At 39.1% G+C, this 22,572-nt stretch overlaps 1 protein-coding gene across 2 annotated transcripts in view; it reads left to right on the top strand.

Moving 5' to 3' along the window:
- Positions 1-22,572, top strand: part of TFB1M (transcription factor B1, mitochondrial) — a 64,667-nt gene that overhangs the window by 9,680 nt on the left and 32,415 nt on the right. For both annotated transcript variants that reach the window (XM_049904416.1, XM_049904409.1), the window contains 3 exons: positions 9,352-9,460; positions 11,010-11,161; positions 20,848-20,967. In XM_049904416.1, the coding sequence (XP_049760373.1) occupies positions 9,352-9,460; positions 11,010-11,161; positions 20,848-20,967 (381 nt within the window). The remainder of the gene's footprint in view (positions 1-9,351; positions 9,461-11,009; positions 11,162-20,847; positions 20,968-22,572) is intronic.

The following is a 22,572-nucleotide window of genomic DNA, read 5'->3' as shown; positions in this document are numbered from 1 at the left end:
TCTAACAACATGGAGGGTGCCTAACAATAACATATCCTGAATACTTGGTTAAGTATTAATGTAACAATGTTTTCTTTCTACTGGAACTGAGAAAATGTGTTTGAAAATCTAGAATGTATGCACATGTCTGATTTTTTTTTTTAAAAAAAACCAGTGATTTTTTTCTCATTATTTTGTTATATGCAGATTTTATGCCTTGAGAAGTATATATTATTTAGTTTGCCTAATTTTCCAGCCTTTAGTCACAGAGTTGGTTTCAGATTTCTACCTACATTTTGGCATTGTTACATAGTGTATATTCCATGATCAGATGTGGAATTTAATAGCAGTTTTTGCTTTAAACTGCTTTTTTAAGATCTCTGTTGGCGCCAACAGTTAAGCGCTGGACTACTAGCCAAAAGGTTGGCAGTTGGAACCCACCCAGGGGTGCCTTGGAAGATAGCCTTGTCAGTCTGCTTCTGAGAAATTAGCCATTGAAGACCTGTGAAGTAGTTCTACCCTGACACATAGGCGGTTGCCATGAGTTAGAATCAACTCAATGGCAACTTTCTTTTTTTCACTCTATCAGTCATCTACTTATGTATCTAGTATAATAGCTGACTAGATGTGTCATTTACTAGTGAAAGTGAATAATTGTATGTCACTTATTAAAAAGTTTTATGCTTTTTTTCCTTAATGTGAAGATTAATTTCGAGGTAAATTACTCTGCAGGAAATGTATATTTGACTTCTCATCTGTGTCAGAAGAAGCAGCAAAATTAATCCTTTGTCTCTTACATGCAGGAAAGGAATTTGCCTTAAAAAGAAATGTTAGGTAGTAAAATATCAAATAGACTCCTTTTTCCTGTAAAGAATCTTTCAATATGTAAAACCACTTCGTTTTAGACGTACTAAATTAACCATAAAACTGAGTAAAGGCCGAAGGAGAGCCATCTGTTTTAAGGATTCCATCTTAGTGATTTCTAAGCTAATAGAATGACTATTTTAAAGAAATTGTAATAATTTATAAAATGTCTTCTAGCTAAAAGTGTATCATTTGTAGCTTAATTCTGTTCTTACAATATTATCATGGGACAGCTTAGGGGAAAGAATGGCTGTTGAGAACATGTAGGTTTCACTACCAGCACACTGTAAGGATAAGAAAGCACGTCTGTGATATGTGAAAGTGGTGTAATACAGTGTTGCGGTCAAGAACGTGAACTTAGGTTAGACTGCCTGGGCTTGACTTCAGGCTCCACCATTTACTCCAGCGTGACCTTGGGCAGGTCACTTTATCTCTCTGTGCCTGTTTGCCCAGAGGATTGGGATGAGGATTAAATAAATGCCTGACAGTAAGCTCTCAATGAATCTGAGCTATAAATAATCAGTTGAATAATTAATTGAACACTTCTGGTAAATAAGGATTGATCAGGAGACTGTAAATCTAGAAGGAGGCATAGGAGAAAATCACGTCATTTCTTTGGAGCAGTAGAAAATCCACAGTGACACATGGGGTCGCCATGAGTTGGAATCAACTCAAGGGCAACAGGTTGGTTTTTGGTGGAAGCATTGGAGCTTTCTCTGGCTCATCAGTCTAGCAGTGGACACCTCGTTGCTCAGGGTTCCTTCTCTTAATGCTGTAGCATTCTCCTGTGGCTGGGCATTTCTAGGATTTTTTTTTTTTAATTTTTGGTTGTATATTGCTGTTACAGTTTTATGACTTGGGAGGATTCTCTATGGCCTGGAAGGGAGTGAGGAGATTTCCTGACTGCTCCAGGGCTTGAAGCCTGGATAGGTTCTTCCCCCATTCCTGAATTGGAGACAATGTTAAAAATGATCTGTTTCCTCTGAATTCTTCACTTTTTTTTTTTAAGTTTTATGTTTTAATAATAGCAAATATTTATGGAGAGCTTGCCACACTAAGTACTTTGTTTTACAGTTTTGTTGAGGTATAATTGATATCCAATAAATGCACGTATTGAGAGTATACAGTTCTCTGAGTTTTGACATGAAGCGTAACTGCATGAAACCACAGTCAGGGTCGTGACATCCACTCCCCTCAGGATTCCGCGTGTTTCTCTGTAATCTCCCTATCCCCAGACAACCACTGATCTGTTTGTTGCTGTGTATACATGCAGTCATATAATATGTGCTCTTTTTTGGCCTGATGTCTTTTGCTGAGCAAAATTTTTTTGAGATTCCTCTGTGTTGAGGAATTTATCAATAGTTTGCTCCTTTTTATTACTGTATAGTATTCAATGTATGGAAGTACCCAATTTGGGAATCCATCTACCTGTTGATGGACATTGGGTGGTTTCCGGTGTTGTGCTATTACACATAAAGCAATTATGGACATTCTCGTGCAAATCTTTGTGTAGATATATACTTCATTTCTCTTGGGTAAAGACCTAGCAGTAGGAAGGCTGGGTCTCGCAGTAGGTGTGCATCTAACTTTTTACAGAACTTCCCAGTTGTTTTACAACGTGCCGTAACATTTTACATTCCCACTGTGCATGAGTTCCAGTTGTTCACACGCTTCTCACCCTTTAATCTTAGCCGTTCTGGGGACTGTATGAGGAGCCCTGGGGCACAGTAGTTAAGTGCTCCGCTGCTAATCCAGGAGGCTGGTCGTGGACGCCCCCCAGCCACTCTGCAGGAGAAAGCTGCAGTAGTTGGCTTCCGGAAAGACTGTTGTTTTCGTTGTTAGGTGCCGTGGAGCAGGCTCGGACTCACAGCGACCCTGTGTACAAGAGAACGAGACACTGCCCGGTCACACCATCCACACAATCGTTGTTATGCTTGAGCCCATCATTGCAGCCACTGTGTCAATCCATGTCATCGAGGGTCTTCCGCTCTTTCATTGACCCTCTACTGATGTCCTTCTCCAGGGGCCGATATGGACTTTTTTTTTTTTTAATAACTAATGGTATTAAACATTTTTTCAGGTGTTTATTTCCCATCCATATACCTTCTTTTGAAGAATTGTTTGTTCAAATATTTTGACCTTTTTTTTTTTTTTGTCTTATTGTTGAATTGTAAGAGATCTTTGTGTAGTTTAGATACAAGGACTTTGTCAGATAGTGTTTCGTAAATGCTTTCTCTTCAGCTGTGGATATAGCCTTTACATTTTCTTAACACTTTCTTTTGAAGAGCAGAAAATTTTAAATTTTTATGAAATGCAGGTGATGAGTATTTTTTCCTATATTTGGTGTTTTTTTTGTCTTACTTTTAAAAAACTTTAACCCAAGATCACCAAGAATTTCTCCAGTGTTTTCTGAAGTTTTACCTTTTACATATAAGTCTGTGATAAATTTTAATTTTTTTTTAACACCATTTGTTGAAGATATCATCTTTTCTTCATCGAACTGCCTTGGCGTTGTTGTAGAAAATCAGTTGATCATATGTGTCGGTTTATTTCTAGATATCCAGTTCTGTCCCAGTGATCTCTAGGTCTGTCTTTTTACCATTTCCAGCTGTATTGATTACTATAGCTCTATAGTAAGCCTTGAGGTCAGTAATGTAAGTGGCTGGTCTAGGTCCTTTGTATTTCTGTGTAGTTTTAGAATTAGACTGTTTCTATTTAAAAAAAAAAAAAAGTGACGGGATTTTGATTGCTATTGGGTTGAAATTATAGATTAATTTGGGGAGAATTGACTTTTTAGTGGTAGAGTTTTCTGATCTATGAATATGGCATAGCTCTCCATTTATTTAGGTTTTAATTTCTCTTGCCAGTGTTTTTTAGTTCTTAGCATACAAGCCTTATACATCTTTGTTAAATTTATACCTGAGTATTTTATATTTGTGATGCTATTGCACACTGGTTTTTTAATTTCAATTTCTGATTGTTTGTTGCTACTATATACAAATATAGTTGATTTTTGAACATTGACCTTGTATCCTGCAACCTGCAAAACTCATTTATTAGTAGCTATTTTAAAGATTCCTTAGGAGTTTTTACATACATTAACATGTCATCTGTGAGTAAAGACAGTTTACCTCCTCCATTCTAATCTGTTAGCCTCTATTTCTTTTTGTAGTCATATTGTACTGCCTAGGACTCCAGTACAATGCTGAATAGAAATGGAGGAGTAGTCATCTTTGCCTTGTCCCTGACCTTAGGGGAAAAGCATTCAATCTGTTATAATTGAGTATGATGTTAGTTGTAGGTTTGTCCTAGATTTCCTTTTCACGTTGAGGAAGGTCTCTACTGTTCTTAGGTTGCTGACATCTTTTTGTTAATATTGAATGGATGTTGGGTTTGCACAAAGGTTTTTAAAGTGTGTTAAAATAGTCATATGTTGTTGTTGTTTTTAGTTTCTTAACATGATGAGTTATCTCGATTTCTGTAATGTTAAACCACCCATCTAGAATCTATAGTGATGTCACCTCTCTTGTCCCTGATATGGGTCATTTGTGTCTTCTCTCTTCTTCTCTCGTCAGTCTGGCTACAAATTGTTCAACTTTATTGATCTTCTTAAAAAAAAAAAAAAAAATCTTTATTATGGCCTTCCTTCTGTTTACTTTGGGTCCATTTTACCCGTCTTTCTCTAGTTTTTTAAGATAGAAGCTGAGGTCATTGTTTTGAGGTCTTTCTTCTTTTCTAACATAGGCATTTGAGTGTTACAAATTTTCGTCCTTATACGGCTTTAGCAGGATCCCACAAATTTTGATATGTTTTGTTTTTATTCTATTCAAAGTAGGAGCCCTGGTGACTCAGTGGTTAAGGCTCGGCTGCTAACTGAAAGGTCAGAGGTCAAATCCACCAACTGCTCTATGGGAGAAAGATGTGGCAGTCTGCTTGCATAAAGATTACAGCCTTGAAAACCCTATGGGGCAGTTCTGTGCTGTCTTATAGGGTCTCTCTGAGTATGAGTCTATTCAAAATACTTTCTAATTTTCTTTTTTAAATTTTTTGAGATATTAGACTTAAAAAAATCTTCAAATGAAGTTCAGAATTCCCATATAACCTTCAGCTCCAGTTTCCCATTTGGTTCCTTATTTGATTTGTGGGTTATTCAGAAGCCTGTTAGTTTGCACATTTTTTTTTTCTGATATCTTTTTGTAATTAATTTTTAATTTAATTCCAATTGTCATCAGAGAACATACTTCACATAACTTTAATCCTTTTAAGTTTATTGAGGCTCGTTTTATGAATGTTTTAGAATATGATCTATTTTGGTAAACATTCCTTATGCCCTTGAATATGCATTCTGCTTTTTTTTTTTTTTTTTTGATGGAGCATTCAGTAAATTTCAACTAGGTCAATTTGATTGATAATTTCTTCCAATAGGTAGTAAGAATTATGTAATTCATTATCCTGATCATGAGAGCTGACAATCACTATGATTATTAGTTCTCATAACGTACATATATGCTTCTCCCTTCTTTTCATGGTTTGGTTTTCTATTTATTCTTTTATAGCCTTATTTGATGAATACCATTTAATCTGGCTGAAATCTCTTTTTGGAAGAATATAGGATTGAAAACTAAAATAAAGATGATAGAACAATTTCAGTGTATGTAGAAAATACTCCTTTGGCTATAATCGAGTGCATGCGTTCATGGTCAAGTGTACCTTGAGCACATTGTGGAGTGAGACCTCCAGGGTTTTGAAATGTAATGGACGCACCAGTGTTGCTGTTAAAGGACTATTGTAATGATCTTTACCATTCCCCGGATATCATTGTGGTGATGAAAACATTTTTCTCTATTACTGGTTGATTAGAAAGTCTTTGTGTCTCTTTGCTGGAATATCATTTTAGGTGTTTTAAAACCCAGTTGCTGTTCAGTCAGTTCTGATTCATGACAAGATGTTATAAAGGCTATTTATTGTCTGTAATCACAGTATCAATTTAGTTTGTAAAAAAAAACCCAATAGCACTAATTTATTCTTTTTTTTTTTTTTTTCGTAATTGCTTCAAGGGCTTCATATAAAGCTATGAAAGGGAGAGATCAGACTACGAAGTTGTCAAGGAAGAGGTAGACCTTTTAATGGATGGGAGGGGTTGGGTTAGTCATTGACTAAGGTTCAAGCCTGAAAAGGAATCTACAAAAAATATAATAAAAATACAACTTTAAAACTAGGAAAAGGAAGGTAAACCCCTTTTATATCAGTTTTCTGGTATGCAGTTGTGTCAGTGTGGGAAAAATTAACATTTCAAGGATGGTTAAGTTATCAGAGCATATAAATGAATACATTGTTTTATTTGGTTTTAGTCCTAATTAGTAATTACTTAATTACTTGCTATATACTGACATCGTGAAACATAAGCTTTTAGTTCTGCCTTTCTGTTTTTGGTATGCTAATTTGTTTTAATTATGTGAAGCATAATTATAGAAAAAAATTCTAGAGTTCTCCATTGATAGTAAATGCTGTCATTAAATACCCAGTTTTTATACAGCTAGAGCCTGTCCCATAGAGAGCTTTCATTTTTTTAATTTTTAGTCCATTGAGGTTATTATGTTTTCTAATATTTATTGTTTGGAACTCATCAGATTAAGTTTTAACAAGTCATGGTAATTTACAATAATCTGTAAGAACATTAATACCAGAGGTAGGCAATTATTTTTGCTACATTACTGTGGCTAAACATATCAAACTAAATGATTCCTAAACTTACAATGTTTAGTCTTTTGTAAGTATAGGCGTTTCAGCTATGTATTTCTGCAACATAATTAATTATATAATTCTGTCCGATTTATTAGGGAAATAAACCTGCAGGTTTCCTGGCCCTGTAGATTTGGGGAGCCAAATATCTCACAGGCTAGCAGAGGAAGTCTCCAGCTTCACAGAAAGCAGAATACCATTTGGTCATTCACTTATTCATTGACTTACAAATATGTGTTAAGCACCTGCTGTGTGCTAGATGGAAACCCTGGTAGCATAGTGGTTAAGAGCTATGGCTGCTCACCAAAAGGTCAGCAGTTCAAATCCACCAGGTGGTCCTTGGAAACCATATGAGGAAGTTCTCCTCTGTCCTGTAGGGTTGCTATGAGTTGGAATCAACTCGACGGCAACAGGTTTGGTTTTTTTTTTTTTATGTGCTAGGTAAGGAGCCCTGTTGGCCCATTAGTTAAGCTCTCATCAGCTAACCAAGCCAAAAGGTCAGCAGTGGTTCAAACTCACCCCTACTCCAAGGGAAAAAGATACAGCAATTGTACTCTGGCCTTTAGGGTTGCCATTGAGTCCAATGTCCAGGTTTTCTTAATGTGCTAGGTAGAGTCCATGGGTGGCACACATGGTTAAGTGCTCAGTCCTAACTGAAAGGTTGGTGGTTCAAGTCCACTCAGAGGCACCTTGGAAGAAAGGCCTGTTGACCTACTTCCAAAAGGTCAAATCTTGAAAACCCTATGGAGTGCCGTTCTACCCTGCACACATGGGGTCGCCATGAGTCGAATCAGCTCAACAGCCAGTCGTTTGTTAATCTATTTGAATATACTTAAACTTTTTATTTTATTTTAAAAGCTACCAAAACAAAAACCAAAAGGACAAAACACAAAAATAAACACAATAGCTTTATGTGCTAGGTAGATACTGTTGTAGCTGCGGGAGATAGAAAGTAGGTAAGAATCAGCTGCCTCTAAGATGCATATGTCTCTGCAGGGGAAAAACACCTCTGTATACATAATTGCAATACACTGTGCTGTAAGTGCCCTTACGAAGCCTGTGCAAGGTGCCCTGTGACACAAAGGCAGGACTAATCACCAAGCTGTGTCCCTGCTCCAGCTTTTCCGCTCTGGCATCTGTGATACTTCTTTCCTTCTTCCTGTCAGTTGCCCGAATTAGGCAAGGGGAGACTGTTAGGAGAGGAAAACCAGCTTTAATTGAGCCAGAGAAGTAGAACTAAGGAGTTCTCAGGGCAGAAGTTCCCTCTGAGCCTGTTGACCATACGTGTATGTAGCTCGAAGGCAAGTTCTGGAATGTTGGGGACCAAATTGGTCCCAGGTTCTCTGAGCTCCTGAGCTGAGAGTTAATGCAGGGAGAGGGTCTCCCCCCGCCCTTGTAATCCACATCAGCGGCGATGTTTACTCCTCCTGATCGTATCTGTCCATCTCCACTCTTGCATTTTACTCTTCGTAAGCTCAGGAACTTTACCTGTTTTTTTTTTTTTTTTTTAAACTAATGACATCAAGAATCAAGTTTTGTGCTGGGTATGAGGGCATTTAACACAGTATGAATTTATAGATGGTGTAGAGCTAAAGCTCTTTTTGGCTAGGTGCCAACGCCTTAGTCCTATGACAGCATTTTCTAAAGTATGATGCCAAGGTTGGTAAAATGAAGAAGAAAAAGATTACAAAAGAAAGTGGTTTCCTCTTCTTCTGACGGAAGGAAGAGGGAGAAAGCGAACGGTCAGACAGTAGAAACAGGCTGGGAGGCAGCTATGGGTAAAGATTCCAGGACGCAGGATAATCCCTTAGGATCATTCAATATCACGATTAGGGATGGCCTGGTCAGGGGAGTGTCTCAAAGTGTGGCTTGGCATTGACCAAAAAAAAAAAAAAAAAGCCAAACCTATGCCATCAAGTCCATTCCGACTCAGAGCAACCCTAAAGGACAGAGTAGAACTGCCCCATAGGGTTTCCAAGGAGCGCCTGGTGGATTCAAACTGCCCACCTTTTGGCTGGCAGCAGTAGCTCTTAACCACTATGCCACCAGGGTTTCCAAGTATTGATAAGCGACTGTCATATGTACTTGGTATGACTCTACTTGACTTGTAGATTAAGTTAAAGACCTTGATAATATGTGGAGGCCTTTGTATAGATTTGGCTGTACAGGTTTCGTGAGAATTAAGCTCATCTTTTATATAGTTTACTCCTGATTAAGTCTCAGCATTTCATAATAATGTCTTTAGTCTCTAATTTAAAAACTTACCTCATAGATAGGAATTGAGTACGTGCTAGAACGTACACAGAAATACAAGTCATTCTGAGGTCAACATTATATGAACACATTATTTGTGAAATTATAAGCTATGGTTGTACTGTATCTGTTACGATCCCTAAGCATTCCTATGTGTTAAAAGTGGCACACTACAATTGTCTGTTGCAGTGGACATGATTTAATATTAGTTCATTAATGATCACGCTTAGTCTCTGGCTTTTTACATTGATCTAATGATGCATGGGGCCCTGGAGGTGCAGTGGTTAAGCGTTTGGCTGCTAACCAAAAGGTCGGCAGTTCAAATCCACCAGCCGCTCCTTGGAAACCCTATGGTGCAGTTCTGCTCTGTCCTATAGAGTCACTGTGAGTTGGAATCAACTCAAATGCAATGAGTTTTTGTTTGGTTTAGGGATGCACAGGTTTGAAGTAGAAAATCTGGCTTCAGTATTCTCCAGCATATGAGCTCATTTTATTGACCTTTTTGTAAACTAGATGCTTTCAGATGCAGCCCCTGGAAAACTGAGAATTGTCCATGGAGATGTGTTGACATTTAAGATTGAAAAGGCTTTTCCAGGAAGTCTTAAAAGACAGTGGGAGGATGGTAAGTACCTTCTCACTGGCTTTTCAATTTCCTTTTATAATTGTCATGATTAAATATTTATGTAAAAAATTATCAGACCAGAATTAAATCGGAAATGAGCATTGTAAATTTTTTCCGCTTTTCTACCTTCTTCCAAAATATGAATTCTAGGTACTTTTTCTTAATTCATATTTTTTTTGCTTAGCTTTTCAAATGTTTTGGGTTCTGTGCAAATAAACCACCATTTTATGATACTGTATAAGTGATGGGGTGAACTGTGAAGTGTCACTTTTTCCAAATAATGAGAAAAGAAAGAAGTGTTTTAATAAACCAAACCACACACTTAAGCCTTTTTAAACCTTTTTGTCTGCTGTCTCTCACCCTCAGTGACCAATCAGGGCACTCTTCCTTCATGGACAGTGTTTATTGGGGGCCTGTTAGTGCCAGCCCTTTGGGATACATAGAAGCAGAGGGTGTCTCCTGCCTGTGACACCCTCAGAACCAGTGGAGGCAGTGGTTTGATGCCCGTCATCTGGCTCCCAGCACGTTTCCCGCCCCCACAGCCAGGCTCCCTCAGATCAGTCTGCACTCAGGGTCTCCATCTGCACCAGGTCCTTCTCTCCTCAGCACTCTGCCTGCAGGCTTCTGCCCTGCCCCAGCCAGGCCACCGGCACCGGGGCCTCCTCATTGCCTGTGTCACAGCGTCACCAGCTGGGGTTCTTGGGCATCACCTGACTCTCTTGTCCACTCTCTTCCTGAAGATGTCTCTGCTCTCGTCTTCCCTGGTCTCTGCCCTCTTTGTTTCTTTCACATCGTTGTGAGCATTTTCTAACTATTCTTCACTGGCAGTTATTTTGTCCCCACCTGTTAACATGTAGTTGTTTCTGAGCATTTCCTTTTCAAGTGCCTTCTCCTCTGATGTTGCTTATTTGTCTGGGTCACTTGACTCCTGGGCTTCCCTTGCCACCTGTGTATTGCTGGCACAGAGCTGTGGTGGTACAGAGTTAAGAGCTTGGCTGCTAACTCAAAGGTCGAAGGTTCGAACTCAGCCAGCAGCTCCATGGAAGAAAGACCTGGCTATCTGCTTAAGATTACTGCCAAGGAAATCCTATGGGGCAGTTCTACTCTGTCACATGGGGTCAGTATGAGTTGCAATCCACTCGACTTCACCCAACAACAACACACTGCTGACATTCACATCTTTTTATCAAGATCACACCCATTTCTTGGGCATCTGATCCTTGGATGTACTTTCCACTCATCAAGTCCAAAGCAAATTTCCTATTCCCCAAACCAACTCTTTTTCATATATTTCTCCTAAGCCAGAAATCCGAGGACTCTCACTGACTGACTAAACACCAGTTAGGTTGAATATTTCTCCTTAATGATTGAAATCTGATAGAAGACACTGCTTTTGAAGAATAAATGAACTGAAAAATACTCAGCCATATCTTTTTATATATTTTTGTTTGTTGCTGCTGATATCCAGTTTGATTTTAGCCTTAACTAAAATTGTATTAAGAATACATTGATGAAATCATTTCATCTTGGTTTCCCCCTTGCCAAACAGATCCACCAAATATCCATATTATTGGAAATCTACCTTTTAGTGTCTCAACTCCACTGATTATCAAGTGGCTTGAAAACGTTTCCTGTCGAGATGGGCCCTTTGCTTATGGCAGAACCCAGATGACTTTGACTTTTCAAAAGGAAGTGGCAGAGGTAAGTTATTTTTCTGGCTATTTTGTCATGTGATCCAATTCCACAACAAAACAATACTGCGTTATTATCACGGACTGTGCTCTCTAGTAGTCCATTACATACACAGAAAAACCCAACAACAACTCAGCCAAGAATGAAACATGCACCGATGACGTCAGAGGCACTGCTGTCCAGGGACAACACGAATGATGTGCTAACAGCCACGAAAGCCGTGCAGTGAGTAGAGGGAAGCCCCAGCCAGAGAACGGACTAGAGGAAGACGATGCTGGCGAGGCGTTAATAAACAGGGATTGAGGTGTCATATGGTAAAACTGGTACTCTGTACTTAATAGGGTGCGGCTAAGGAGTGTGATGATCAGTTTGGAGCTGAGAAGCAGGGGGTTGGGCCTCATTACTCAGTATCATTTAGACTGTTTTCCCTTACTCCCCACCTCAGCTGGGCCTGCTGTACTTGGCACAGCTTTCCTGGCTCACTCTTTAGAAAACAAACCTCCAGGGTGGGCGAGGGCAGGTTTTGAGCTGTGGAGGCTTAGGGAGGGGATCTGCAGACTGTATACTAAAAAAAAAAGAAAGTTTTATTCTGGCATATAGATAGTATGTAATATAAAGCATATGTGCCTTCCTGGGTGGCCCAAATGGCTAAGTGGTCAGCTACAAACCAAAAAGTTGGCAGTTCAAATCCACCCAGAGATGTCTTGGCAGTTAGGCCTGGCAACCTGCTTCTGAAAGGCCGCAGCCATGAAAACTGTGTGGAGCGCAGTTCTCCTTTTCAACACGGGGTCATCGTGAATAGGAATCGACTTGAAGCAACTGGCTTGGTTTAATGTATGTGATGTATGGCCTAGTAAAAAGAACACAAGTGACTTACCACCCAGGTTAATAATTAAATTACCAACATCTCTGACATCCCATATATGCCTCAATCTGATTGCATCTCCTGTTCACCCCCTACTCCTAGATAATCAGTACTGTGTCCCACAAGGTCGCTATGAGGCAGGAACGACTCGACAGCAACAGGTTTATTCCCTTGTATAGTTTTATCATGTAGATTTGTATCCATATAATTAATATAGTTTAGTTTTACCCATTTTTGAACTTTATAAAAATATATTCATACAGTATGTGTTTTTATCCTGAATGTAATTTGTAGAATTTGCTCATGTTTCTCTTAGCTGTAGTTTATTTATTTACATTGCTATATACGACCCCTTGTTTGAGTATGTCATAATTTATTCATCCAAGTTTATTTACATTGCTATATAGTACACATTGAGTATGTCATAATTTATTCATCCAAGTTTATTTACATTGCTGTATACTACACATTGAGTATGTCATAATTTATTCATCCGTTCTCTTGTTTGGAACCCTGAACTGCTTTCAGTTTTTTTGTTATTATGAGCAACACTGTCATGAACATTCTTTTGTTTTTGTCAGGAGGGGCACATGGCAAGATTTCTCTAGATATATACCCAGAATTGGCAATGCTGAATCATAAGGTCTGCGAGTCTTCACCCTTGCTAGATGACGCTAACTTGTTCTCTAAGTCTTCCGTCTGTTTATATCCCCAGCAGAGTGTAGGTGACTTCATTTTGCTCCATGTTCTTCCCACTAATTGCTATCACCAGACTTGCACATTTTTATTAATCTGGGGTAATGGTATGTTATTGTGGTTTTACTTTGCCTTTCACTGATTTTTAATGAAACTAATAAGCATCACTTTATGTTTATTGGCCTTTAGATAACCTCTTTTTTGTGAAATATTTGCCTTTTGCCCTGTTTTCTATTGAGTCGCTTCTCTTTTTCTCATTGATTTGGAGGAGTTCTTACATGTTCTTTATAGAGTCCTTTACTAAATATGGAAACCCTGGTGGTGTAGTAGTTAAGCACTATGGCTGCTAACCAAAAGGTCAACTGTTCGAACCCACCAGCCACTCCTTGGAAATTCCATGGGGCAGTTCTATTCTGTCTTATAGGGTCATTACGAGTTGGAAACAACTTGACGGCAACAGGGCTTTTTCTTCTTTTTAACTAAATATGTTGCAAATTTCTTCTTCCACGCTGGCATGGTATTTTAGCCTTTTTCCAGCATCTTTGAAAAGTAGGCTTTCTTAAAGTTAAGGTTATGCTTTTCATGTATTGTTGAAGAAATCCTTTTCTATCCTGAGATCATGAAGGTACTGTTCTTTGTTATCTTCTGGAAACTTTATTTCTTTCTGTCTCCCTCCTCCCGTCTCTCCAGTACTCTGTTCCACAAATTCTGGCTGCCTGAGCTTCCTGGGGAGCCCTGGTGGTGCAATGGTAAAGTGCTCGGCTGCTAATTGGAAGGTCAGTAGTTGGAACCCACCAGTGGTTCCACAGAAGAAGAGACTGGGTGACCTGCTTCCATAAAGATTACAGCCAGAAAACCCTTTGGGGTAGTTCTACTGCATAACATGGGGTTGCTATGAGTTGAAAATTGACTCAACCATACACAACAACAACAAGGCCTCCTGGAGCCCCATCACTGTCTCAAGTCAAGGCCTCTGCATTCCCCCTCCCTGTGCTGAGGCCTAGGGATGGCCTCCAGGCAATCAGTTGGGCTTTGGTAAGCTCATTTCTTCTCCCTTCTCTCTGGGATCACAGTCCTGGAGGGTCTGTTGCCCAGTTTAAGAAGCTATAGTTTCATATGTTTTGTTGAGTTTTATAGTTGTTTCTGTACAAAAGCTTTTGATATCAGAATTCCTTTAAGGGTAGACTATATAATAACACTACTGTGATTCTTTAGATCTCTTCCTCGCAAATAATGTATCATAACGATTTCATTATTTTAGATCCATCCTTTAGGCATGTTCCGTTTTACAGCCATGGTTCTTCAAGAGACATTTGGCAATGTCTGAGGACGTTTTTGGTTGTCACAACTGGGAGATGCTGCTGGCATCCAGTGAGTTGAGGCTAGGGATGCTGCTCAGCGTTCTTCAAAGCACAGGACAGCCCCTGCCCTCCAACAAGTGATACCCAGCATTACCCAGCCCAAAGTGTCAGTGGTGCTAAGGTTGAGAAATTCCACTTTAGTTGGAGCATTTGGACATAAAATCTTTTTCTCAGTAGTCTTAGAATTTTCCCCTACAAAAATGTAGGACTCTTTTTTGTTTATTAGGAACTCTACAATGGCATCACCGTTTCCCACCAGGTTCTTGTCATTTCCTGCTCAAGAATCTGTTATGTTGGTTTGAATTGGGCCCATGCTAGTAGTTGCCTTTGTTGCTTTCTCGACCTTTGGATTTGTCAGTGGATTTTTTTCCTTTGCTGACATGATTATTATGGTGTTTCTGTTCTTACATAACACAGTAGAGATGCAAAATACTATGTTCTCTAATTTTTTCTGGGAAGAAACCAAAGGAACTGAGGCTTAAGGGGTGGAGTAGGATTTTCAGTGACTCAGAATGTCAGTTGTGGGTTTTAATAATAGTGTTGATTCAACTTCAGCATGTGCAATTATTTTTCCTTAACAAAAAAAGCTGTTTTAGTTAAATTTTAGCCTGAATATATTAAGAGTTTATATTGAGTCTGCGATTTATGAAGTAGGTTAGATGTAAAGGTAAGACCAGTCCTCTGATTTTCACATTATGCAAGTGAAAGTTTCAGTGGGACAATATATAGCAACGTTTTCTCGTATACCCTGTTGGCTCTTGGCATACAGATAGTCCTCAACTTACAACGTATTTGAGTCATGACGAACCACAGTTATGACCATCTGGTTTGGTTTTCCATTTTGCTTTTTTTGGTACAGCTTATGGTTAGTAGGAGCCCTGGTGGCTCAGTAGTTAAGAGCTCAGCTACTAATCAAAAGGTTGACAGTTCGAATCTATTGGCCTTCTCCTTGGAAACCCTATGGGACAGTTCTGCTGTGTTCTGTAGGGTCACTATGAGTCAGAATCAACTCAATGGCAACGGGTTTATGGTTAGTAATATGTACTACATGCAATGTTGAAATATATCTCCAAGTTAATATGTAATGTTTCCAACCCCCAAAGACAAATAAAGATCGGATTTATAAAGATACTAATACTAAAAAGCAAAATAATGAAAACTAAAAAAAAAAAATGAGGTATTTGACTTATATCAGAACCAACTTACAATGGAGTCAAGGCCTACCAGAAAGTGTTTTTTAATGTCTGTTTTGCTTGGCTTTGTGAGTTACGGAACAGACTAAACGAGCTTGGTCCTCTTACTCCTGTTTCTCTGTGACCACAGAATCTAAGTGGAAGAGTTCAGCTCGTATACGTTAAGGGACATAGAGACAGTATAGTTACAGCTCATAAAATAGAATCAGACTGCACAATAAATGAGCCCTTAACAGATAATCTCTTCTCACCTCTTTTTTATAGACGACAAAACCGAGGCTCACAGTGGCTGAATGTCTCCGAGAGGTCATGCAGCTAGTTAAAGGAAAAACTGGACTTGAACATAGGTTTTATGTTTTCTGCTAAAACCATGATGTTCAAGTTCTTGTTGTTCCTGGACCTGTGGTCTTTGCTTTCTGGGTCCAGCAACAGCCTCTCTATCTCCTTCCCTCTCCAGGGACCCTTCTGTTTGTGGGTTAGTTCCTTAGCAGGGAGGGGACCACTGCACCATGAATTACATTATTCTCATTGTCCCTGGTCCTTGACAGTGCAGCTTCTCAAATGCAAGCTCCATTTTTGTACTTGTATGTAAAGTTATTTTCAGTGAATAAGGAAAAGAAAAATAACACTGTCCTTGAGAATTCTGTTTCTCTCATACTCAGTCAGAATGCTTTAAAAAAACTCAAGAGTCAGAGGTTTCCTTTTACTAAAAAATTAACTGGTTTGGTTTCCTGACCTTTTGCTGTTTAAGTCATCTATCTTGAGCTGGGTTTTGAATTTTCATAGCTTTACCAATAATATACCCATCACAGAAAAAGCAATACGAGCTCGAATGGGTGATAGACCATTTAACTCTTATGCCAGCTTTTAATGAAGTCTTTTGCAGAGCTTTTTGGTCTGTGCCTTAAATTTTTCCTTAATAAGATAGGGCCAAGTATGCATGCTACTTTCTTTTATGTTAAAACGTGTGATTCACGTGTTTTCATCTCCAGAGTTGGGTGTGTTTGCTACAAAGACTGGGTAATGGGTCAAGTTAATGGTCCAGGATGGTGGTCCCTTAAGAGTGCTGGATGCATCGCGCTCTAAGTGAAATACATTTCATCTCTGTGTCTTTATATCAAATTACTTAAAACCCGTGCCTTACAGATTTGCTTTCTGGGTGAAATGATATTTTAAATTCTTTTGAATTCATCAGTGGAAATGCACTTTTTTTAAACCTAAAGTAAAATATTAAATGCAGATACCTATGAAGAGGAACAAAACCCAGAATAAAACCTAATTTCAAGATGTGGGCCTTGGTTTTGGTTTATTTTCAAATTTTGCTACTAAGTCTATGCTAGATTTTAGTTATAGGAAACCTGCTTCGAGTTGTGCCAGGTGCATGTTTAAAAAGATTTATAATGGACTTTGGAATTCTATGCTAGTGGTAAAACTAACCTTTTTTTTTTCTGGAGGAAGAACAAAAAAACGTTTGGTCATTTGATCCATAATCTTATTGTTTAACTTAAATTGATACTTCTGTTATTTGCTTTCTGTTTCTGATACTTGCTTGAGAATATGTACATTTCTTGTTTTTTCATTTTAGTAAGAGAAGGTTTTTGCCTTACATGCTGTAGCAAATCATCACCTTCCCAGTAATCTCAGCCATCCAAATACAGACAAAAAACCAAACCCGTTGCCTTCGAGTCGTTTCCCACTCATAAATACAGACAAAAGCAGGTAGTTTTTTTGTTTGTTTGTTTTAATGGCGGGGGATGAGGGTGGGTATGGCTGCTCAGCAGCAAAATGGATGCCACCAGATCTGCAGCTTTACACACAGGTCGTCTCCTCAGCCTCTCACACGGAACCTATTTAATTTCACTTAAGGCAAAGTTCTAATAAGCCAGATTACATGGTTTTCATGTCCACAGCAGGTTAGAAGCAGTAGTGTAAAAGGGGCGATTAGAGGTCAGTACCAGGCAGTGAAGCAGTAAACACAACTCCACAAGCAATGCATCTTTGGCTGCTTTGAGGGGCGCCCCCCACCCCGTCCTATCCCCAACCCCAGGTGACTATTGCAGTAATCACTGATACTTGTAGTGTTGACCCTGACTTGTTAGGAAGAGGTTTACAGAGTCCAGTGAGCCCAACAAGTGCGGAGATGGAGGCAGGATACATTTTAGACAGATAGGTATGTCTTTATCTTTTTACCCATACCTTAGCTTTGCCTAATCTTAACATGTTGTCATATTTTTCCTTAGTCTGTTTAAAGAAATATTATAGGTGTATTTGGAGCCCTCTTCTATCTTTCTTTCCCTCCTATGAGTTGTATTATCTGAAAAATGATATCCAGCACATTTTGTGGTTATTGTTCATTCGGGATGCTCTTCTGCGAATCTTATAATATGTTCTATTCATAAGTTTATCTTTTAACCACCTCCTTTGCCATGAGACTAGAAGAACTGGATGGTGCCCGAGTACCATTACTGAACTTTTGATCAAAGATTCTGTAGCAGAATCCTGATCAAAAGGGGGAAAATGTTGCACAGAGTTTTAAAATCTAATGGACTCCAGACTTCCTGGAGCCGTCAAATCTGGGTGATCTCCTGAAACTGTTGCTCTGTGATATTCAAACCTTAACCCAAAAATATTCCCTAAAGTCTTCTTAAAACCAAACAACATTCCAGCTTAACTAGTAAAAAAATACCTGCCTTGAGCATTATGCTCTTTGAAGAACTATCTATATGGGATCACAGTGACAACAGCAACTCGAAAGATTAGATAGGAACCTTAGGGGGCAGTGAATTTATGTTATAGGGGAGGGAGGAACAACTCAGAAAAGGAGGGTGAGAATGGCTGCACAGCTCAAAGACTGTTACCATATCACTAAACGGTACATGCATAAACTGTTGAATTCATGTACATTTTACTGTGTATATTCTCAACAACAACAAACTAAATAAAACTAAAAAAAAAGTATCTTTTGATTACTGATATGTAGGAGTTTTCTTTTTTTTTATTCTGAACATTCTTCCTTTGCCAGATACGTGAGTTTCAGATACCTTCTGTCCGTTTATGACTTATCTTTGTAGTGCTTTTATTATACAGAAGTTTTAAATTTTAATAGAGAAAAATGTATCAGACTTGTCTATTATGCCATGTGCTTTTGGGTCTTTTAAGGAATTTTCCACGTTTTTTTTTGTGGACCTGGGGAGAGTTTCATAGATTTTTACTTCTAAAAATTTAAAAGTTTGCTGAAAATCTTACATCTTTAATTCACTTAGATTTATTTTTAGTTAAATGGTGTGAGGTTCTGACACACTGGCAGCAACAGTGGGCTCAAACATAGCAACAATGGTGAGGATGTTGCAGGACCAGGCAGTATTCCATTGTGTTGTGCATAGGGTCGCTGTGAGTCAGAACCAACCCAACAGCACCTAACAGCACAGCGTAACAACATGACTCACAGTGACTCTGTAGGACAAAGTAGACTGCCCCCATAGGGTTTCCTAGGCTTAAATCATTATGGGAACAGATCACCAGGTCTTTTCTACTGCTGATCGGCTGGTAGGTTTGAACTGCCGTCCTCTCAGTTAGCAGCCAACCACTTAACCATTGCCCCACCAGGGCTCCTATGGTATGAGAGAGGAACCTACTTTTTTCTCATTTGTTGTTGTTAGGTGCCATTGAGTCAACTCTGACTCATAGCGACCCTACATACAACAGAACAAAACACTGCCAGGTCCGGCACCATCTTCACCATCATTATGTTTGAGCCCATTGTTGCAGTCATTGTGTCAGTCCCTCTCGTTGAGGGTCTTCCTCTTTTTTGATGACCCATCGCTTTATCAAGCATGATGTCCTTCAGGGACTGGTCCCTCCTAACAACGTGTCCAAAATATGTGAGACGTAGTCTCGCCATCCTTGCTTGCAAGGAGCATACTGGTTGTACTTCTTCCAAGACAGATTTGTTCGTTCTTCTGGCAGTCCACGGTATATTCAGTATTCTTCGGCAACACCACAATTCAGAGGCGTCAGTTCTTTGGTCTTCCTTATTCACTGTCCAGCTTTCGCATGTATATGGGGCAATGGAAAACACCATGGCCTGGGTCAGTGTTTTCTTTGCATTTTAAGACTTTAAAAAGACCTTTTGCAACAGATTTGCCCAGTGCAATGCGTCATTTGATTTTTTCACTGTTGCTTCCATGGCCATTGATTGTGGATCCAAGTAAAATGAAATCCTTGACAACTTCAGTCTTTTCTCCATTTATCATGATGTTGCTTACTGGTCCAATTGTAAGAATGTTTTTCCCATTTAGGTACCTAATTATACCATGACCACTTATTGAATGGTACATCATTTTCCCATGAGCAGTTGCTACATCACATCTGCCATGTATCATATTCTATATGTGCTTGGGCCTAAGGCTTCTGCCTATTGGTCTGTTTGTCCAGTAACAATACTATACTGACTTAATTTTGATATGTGGTAGGATAAGTTGAAGGAGCCTGGTGGTGCAATGGTTAACCTCTTAGCTGCCAACCAAAAGGTGGGCAGTTCGAACCCACTAGCTGCTTCACGGGAGAAAGAGTAGCAATCTGATTCTATAAAGATTATAACCTAGGAAACCCTATGGGGTAGTCCTACTCTGTCCTATAGGGTCACTATGAGTTATAATAGACTCAGTAGCAGTGGGTAGGGTAAGTTCCCCGCCTCCCTGCAACATTGTTTTTTTTTTTTTCAGAAGTGACCTGCCTATTCATGACCATTTGCTTTTCCATATAAAATTTATCACCAGCCCCTCAGGTTTTTTTTTTTTTTTTAATCCTGTTGAAATTTTTATTGAAATTGCCTTGCATTTGTGAATTAATTTGGATGTTCCTGATTTTAAAATAAGAGATATTTGGATGTTTAAAAGAATAAATTCCTAGTTTTTTGTAAAAATTAGTTGTCAAGAACAAGTATTTCTCCAAGAGTTCTGAATATTCAAGGCTTTATTATATCTAACTAAAAAGATTAACCATCAATAATGTTCATTCATATATTGGGAGAGATTGAGAAAATTAAATATTTAAACATCTTTAGCTCTTCATCATGCTTGCTAATTTTTTCATTTATCAAATGTTTATTGAGTACTTGTTTCATGGGGAAACCCAGGCGGCATAGTGGTTAAATGCTACAGCTGCTAACCAAAGGGTCGGCAGTTCGAATCCACCAGGCACTCCTTGGAAACTCTCTCCTGTAGCGTCGCTATGAGTTGGAATCCACTCGATGGCAATGGGCCTGTTTCATGCAAGGCCTTCTGCTACAGAGTATACCAGGGCTTTGGAAATCCCCAACAGCCAGTGAGGGAAGTCCGCAGAGCTGATATTTTCAGTGCATTATATATGGTATAATTCACACTTCGTAATTGTACCTCAGTTGATGTTGGAGGAAAATGTTCCCCATGGTGGCTCCCTGGCATGTGGAAGATAGCCTATGCTTTTCAAATTTGCCTCAAAAAATCCACCCAGCTTTCACAGATAATGGAATGTTGGCTCCATTCCATGTGGTCCGGCTGGATGAGCTACTTGCTGAAACCCCTTGTTGTTCTTCCCTAGAGACTTACAGCCAGCACGGGAAGCAAACAGCGTAGTCGGCTGTCCGTCATGGCCCAGTACCTCTGCAGTGTTGACCACGTCTTTACAATTCCAGGTCAAGCGTTCATCCCCAAACCAGAGGTGAGATTTGCTTTTTGGTTTTAATATACCAAAATTAGGTTTTTAATTGTAATCTTTATTTCCTTAAGTATGCCTCTTAGGAACTTATCTGTAGGATCAAATCTTTACTTATATGCATACCATACCCTAACACTTTCTTTACCTCTCCTGACTATGAACCATACAAAATGGCAGCGTGAATAGTTCTTGTTCTAATTTTTCCCCCTTTGATGGAGTGTCCAAGTATCTGTTTATGTTTGTTGTCCTGGCAGTACTGTTATTTTTATTATCCCCTTTTCTTCTTCAAAGTGTCCCAGAATGGAAGACAAGTTATACCCTTGGGAAAAGAAATCAGTTTTCTTGTGTGTGATTTCTGATAGAGAAGTCTAACTAAAGTTACGTCAAACAGTATTTATTTATCTTGAATTTTCCCCCCACTTTTTTGAGAGACCATATTTTGGCATTGTTACATACCCGCTGCCGTCAAGTCGATTCCAACTCATAGCAACCCTATAGGACAGAGTAGAACTGTCCTGTAGGATTTCCAAGGAGCGCCTGGTGGATTCGAACTGCCAACATTTTGGTTAGCAGCCTAAGCTCTTAACCACTATGCCACCAGGGCTTCCAGGGTTTGACACTGTTATTTGTGATAAATCATGTGTGGAAAAATATTAACATAGCCTTTGACTATTAGATGCTAATTACCAAAGAGTAAGTGCTGATTACAGAAAGTTTCTCTGCTAGAAATAAAAAAGCAGTGTCCGTTTTAGTGAAACTACTGCTCGGTGAGTCACCGTAAAACATGAATTATAAAAACTCATTCATTTCTCCATTAAACGTATACGAGCACCTACTGTCTGAAAAGCCCAGGGCTAGGGGCACAGAGATACAGAAATTTTGAGGAGTAGAACTTTCTCATTGGTTGATAGAACTCTCAAATATAAAGAGTTTGCAGGGTTTCTCTTACATCATTTGACCTTCATTTAAAAAAAAAAAAGTAGATAGTGTGAAATATTTATATTGAATTGTGCCAGAAAATACGCACAGCACTTTCATTCTTTTTTTCTTTTTCAGTGAGTCTGTTGTCATTTTTTGTCCATCTTGTGTGAGCTTAAGTTAGATATGATTCAGTAGCACTTTCTTGGCAATGACAGTGTAAAAGGTGGAGCCGAGAACACCACTTAGATGAAGTAGAAGAGAATTGACTATTTGCAATTAAAATAACTCAAGTGGTGTATAGGCTACATAGTGGTTTATAGATTTAGAATGAGGGGCCCTGATCAATACTGTCGGAGCTGCATGTGTATCTTGAAGCATGGTCCGGGCTGCCTCTGTGTTCTTTGCTGCCACCTTGCCACTTTCTTGGCCACAGTTTCAGGTGAGTGCAGGCATTCAGTCCATCCTCCACTTGTACGACAGGCTCAGTTCTCAGCTTTTTCTCAATCAAGCCCAGGGAACACACTATCAAGTCCCACTTCCTTCAGCATCTCAAGGTTTCGGAGACCTAGAAAATGACTTCTAAGACAACGAGATCCTAGACATTTGATGGCTGGAAATAGCTTCTATGGCATCATCTAATTTAGCACACTTGTACTTCCAGGGACTTTCCGTCTTAGAGTGGATGTT

The sequence above is a fragment of the Elephas maximus genome, chromosome 1 (genome assembly GCF_024166365.1).
Source record: "Elephas maximus indicus isolate mEleMax1 chromosome 1, mEleMax1 primary haplotype, whole genome shotgun sequence".
In the NCBI taxonomy this organism is placed as follows: Eukaryota; Metazoa; Chordata; class Mammalia; order Proboscidea; family Elephantidae; genus Elephas; species Elephas maximus.
This window is presented reverse-complemented; position numbering and strand designations above follow the sequence as displayed.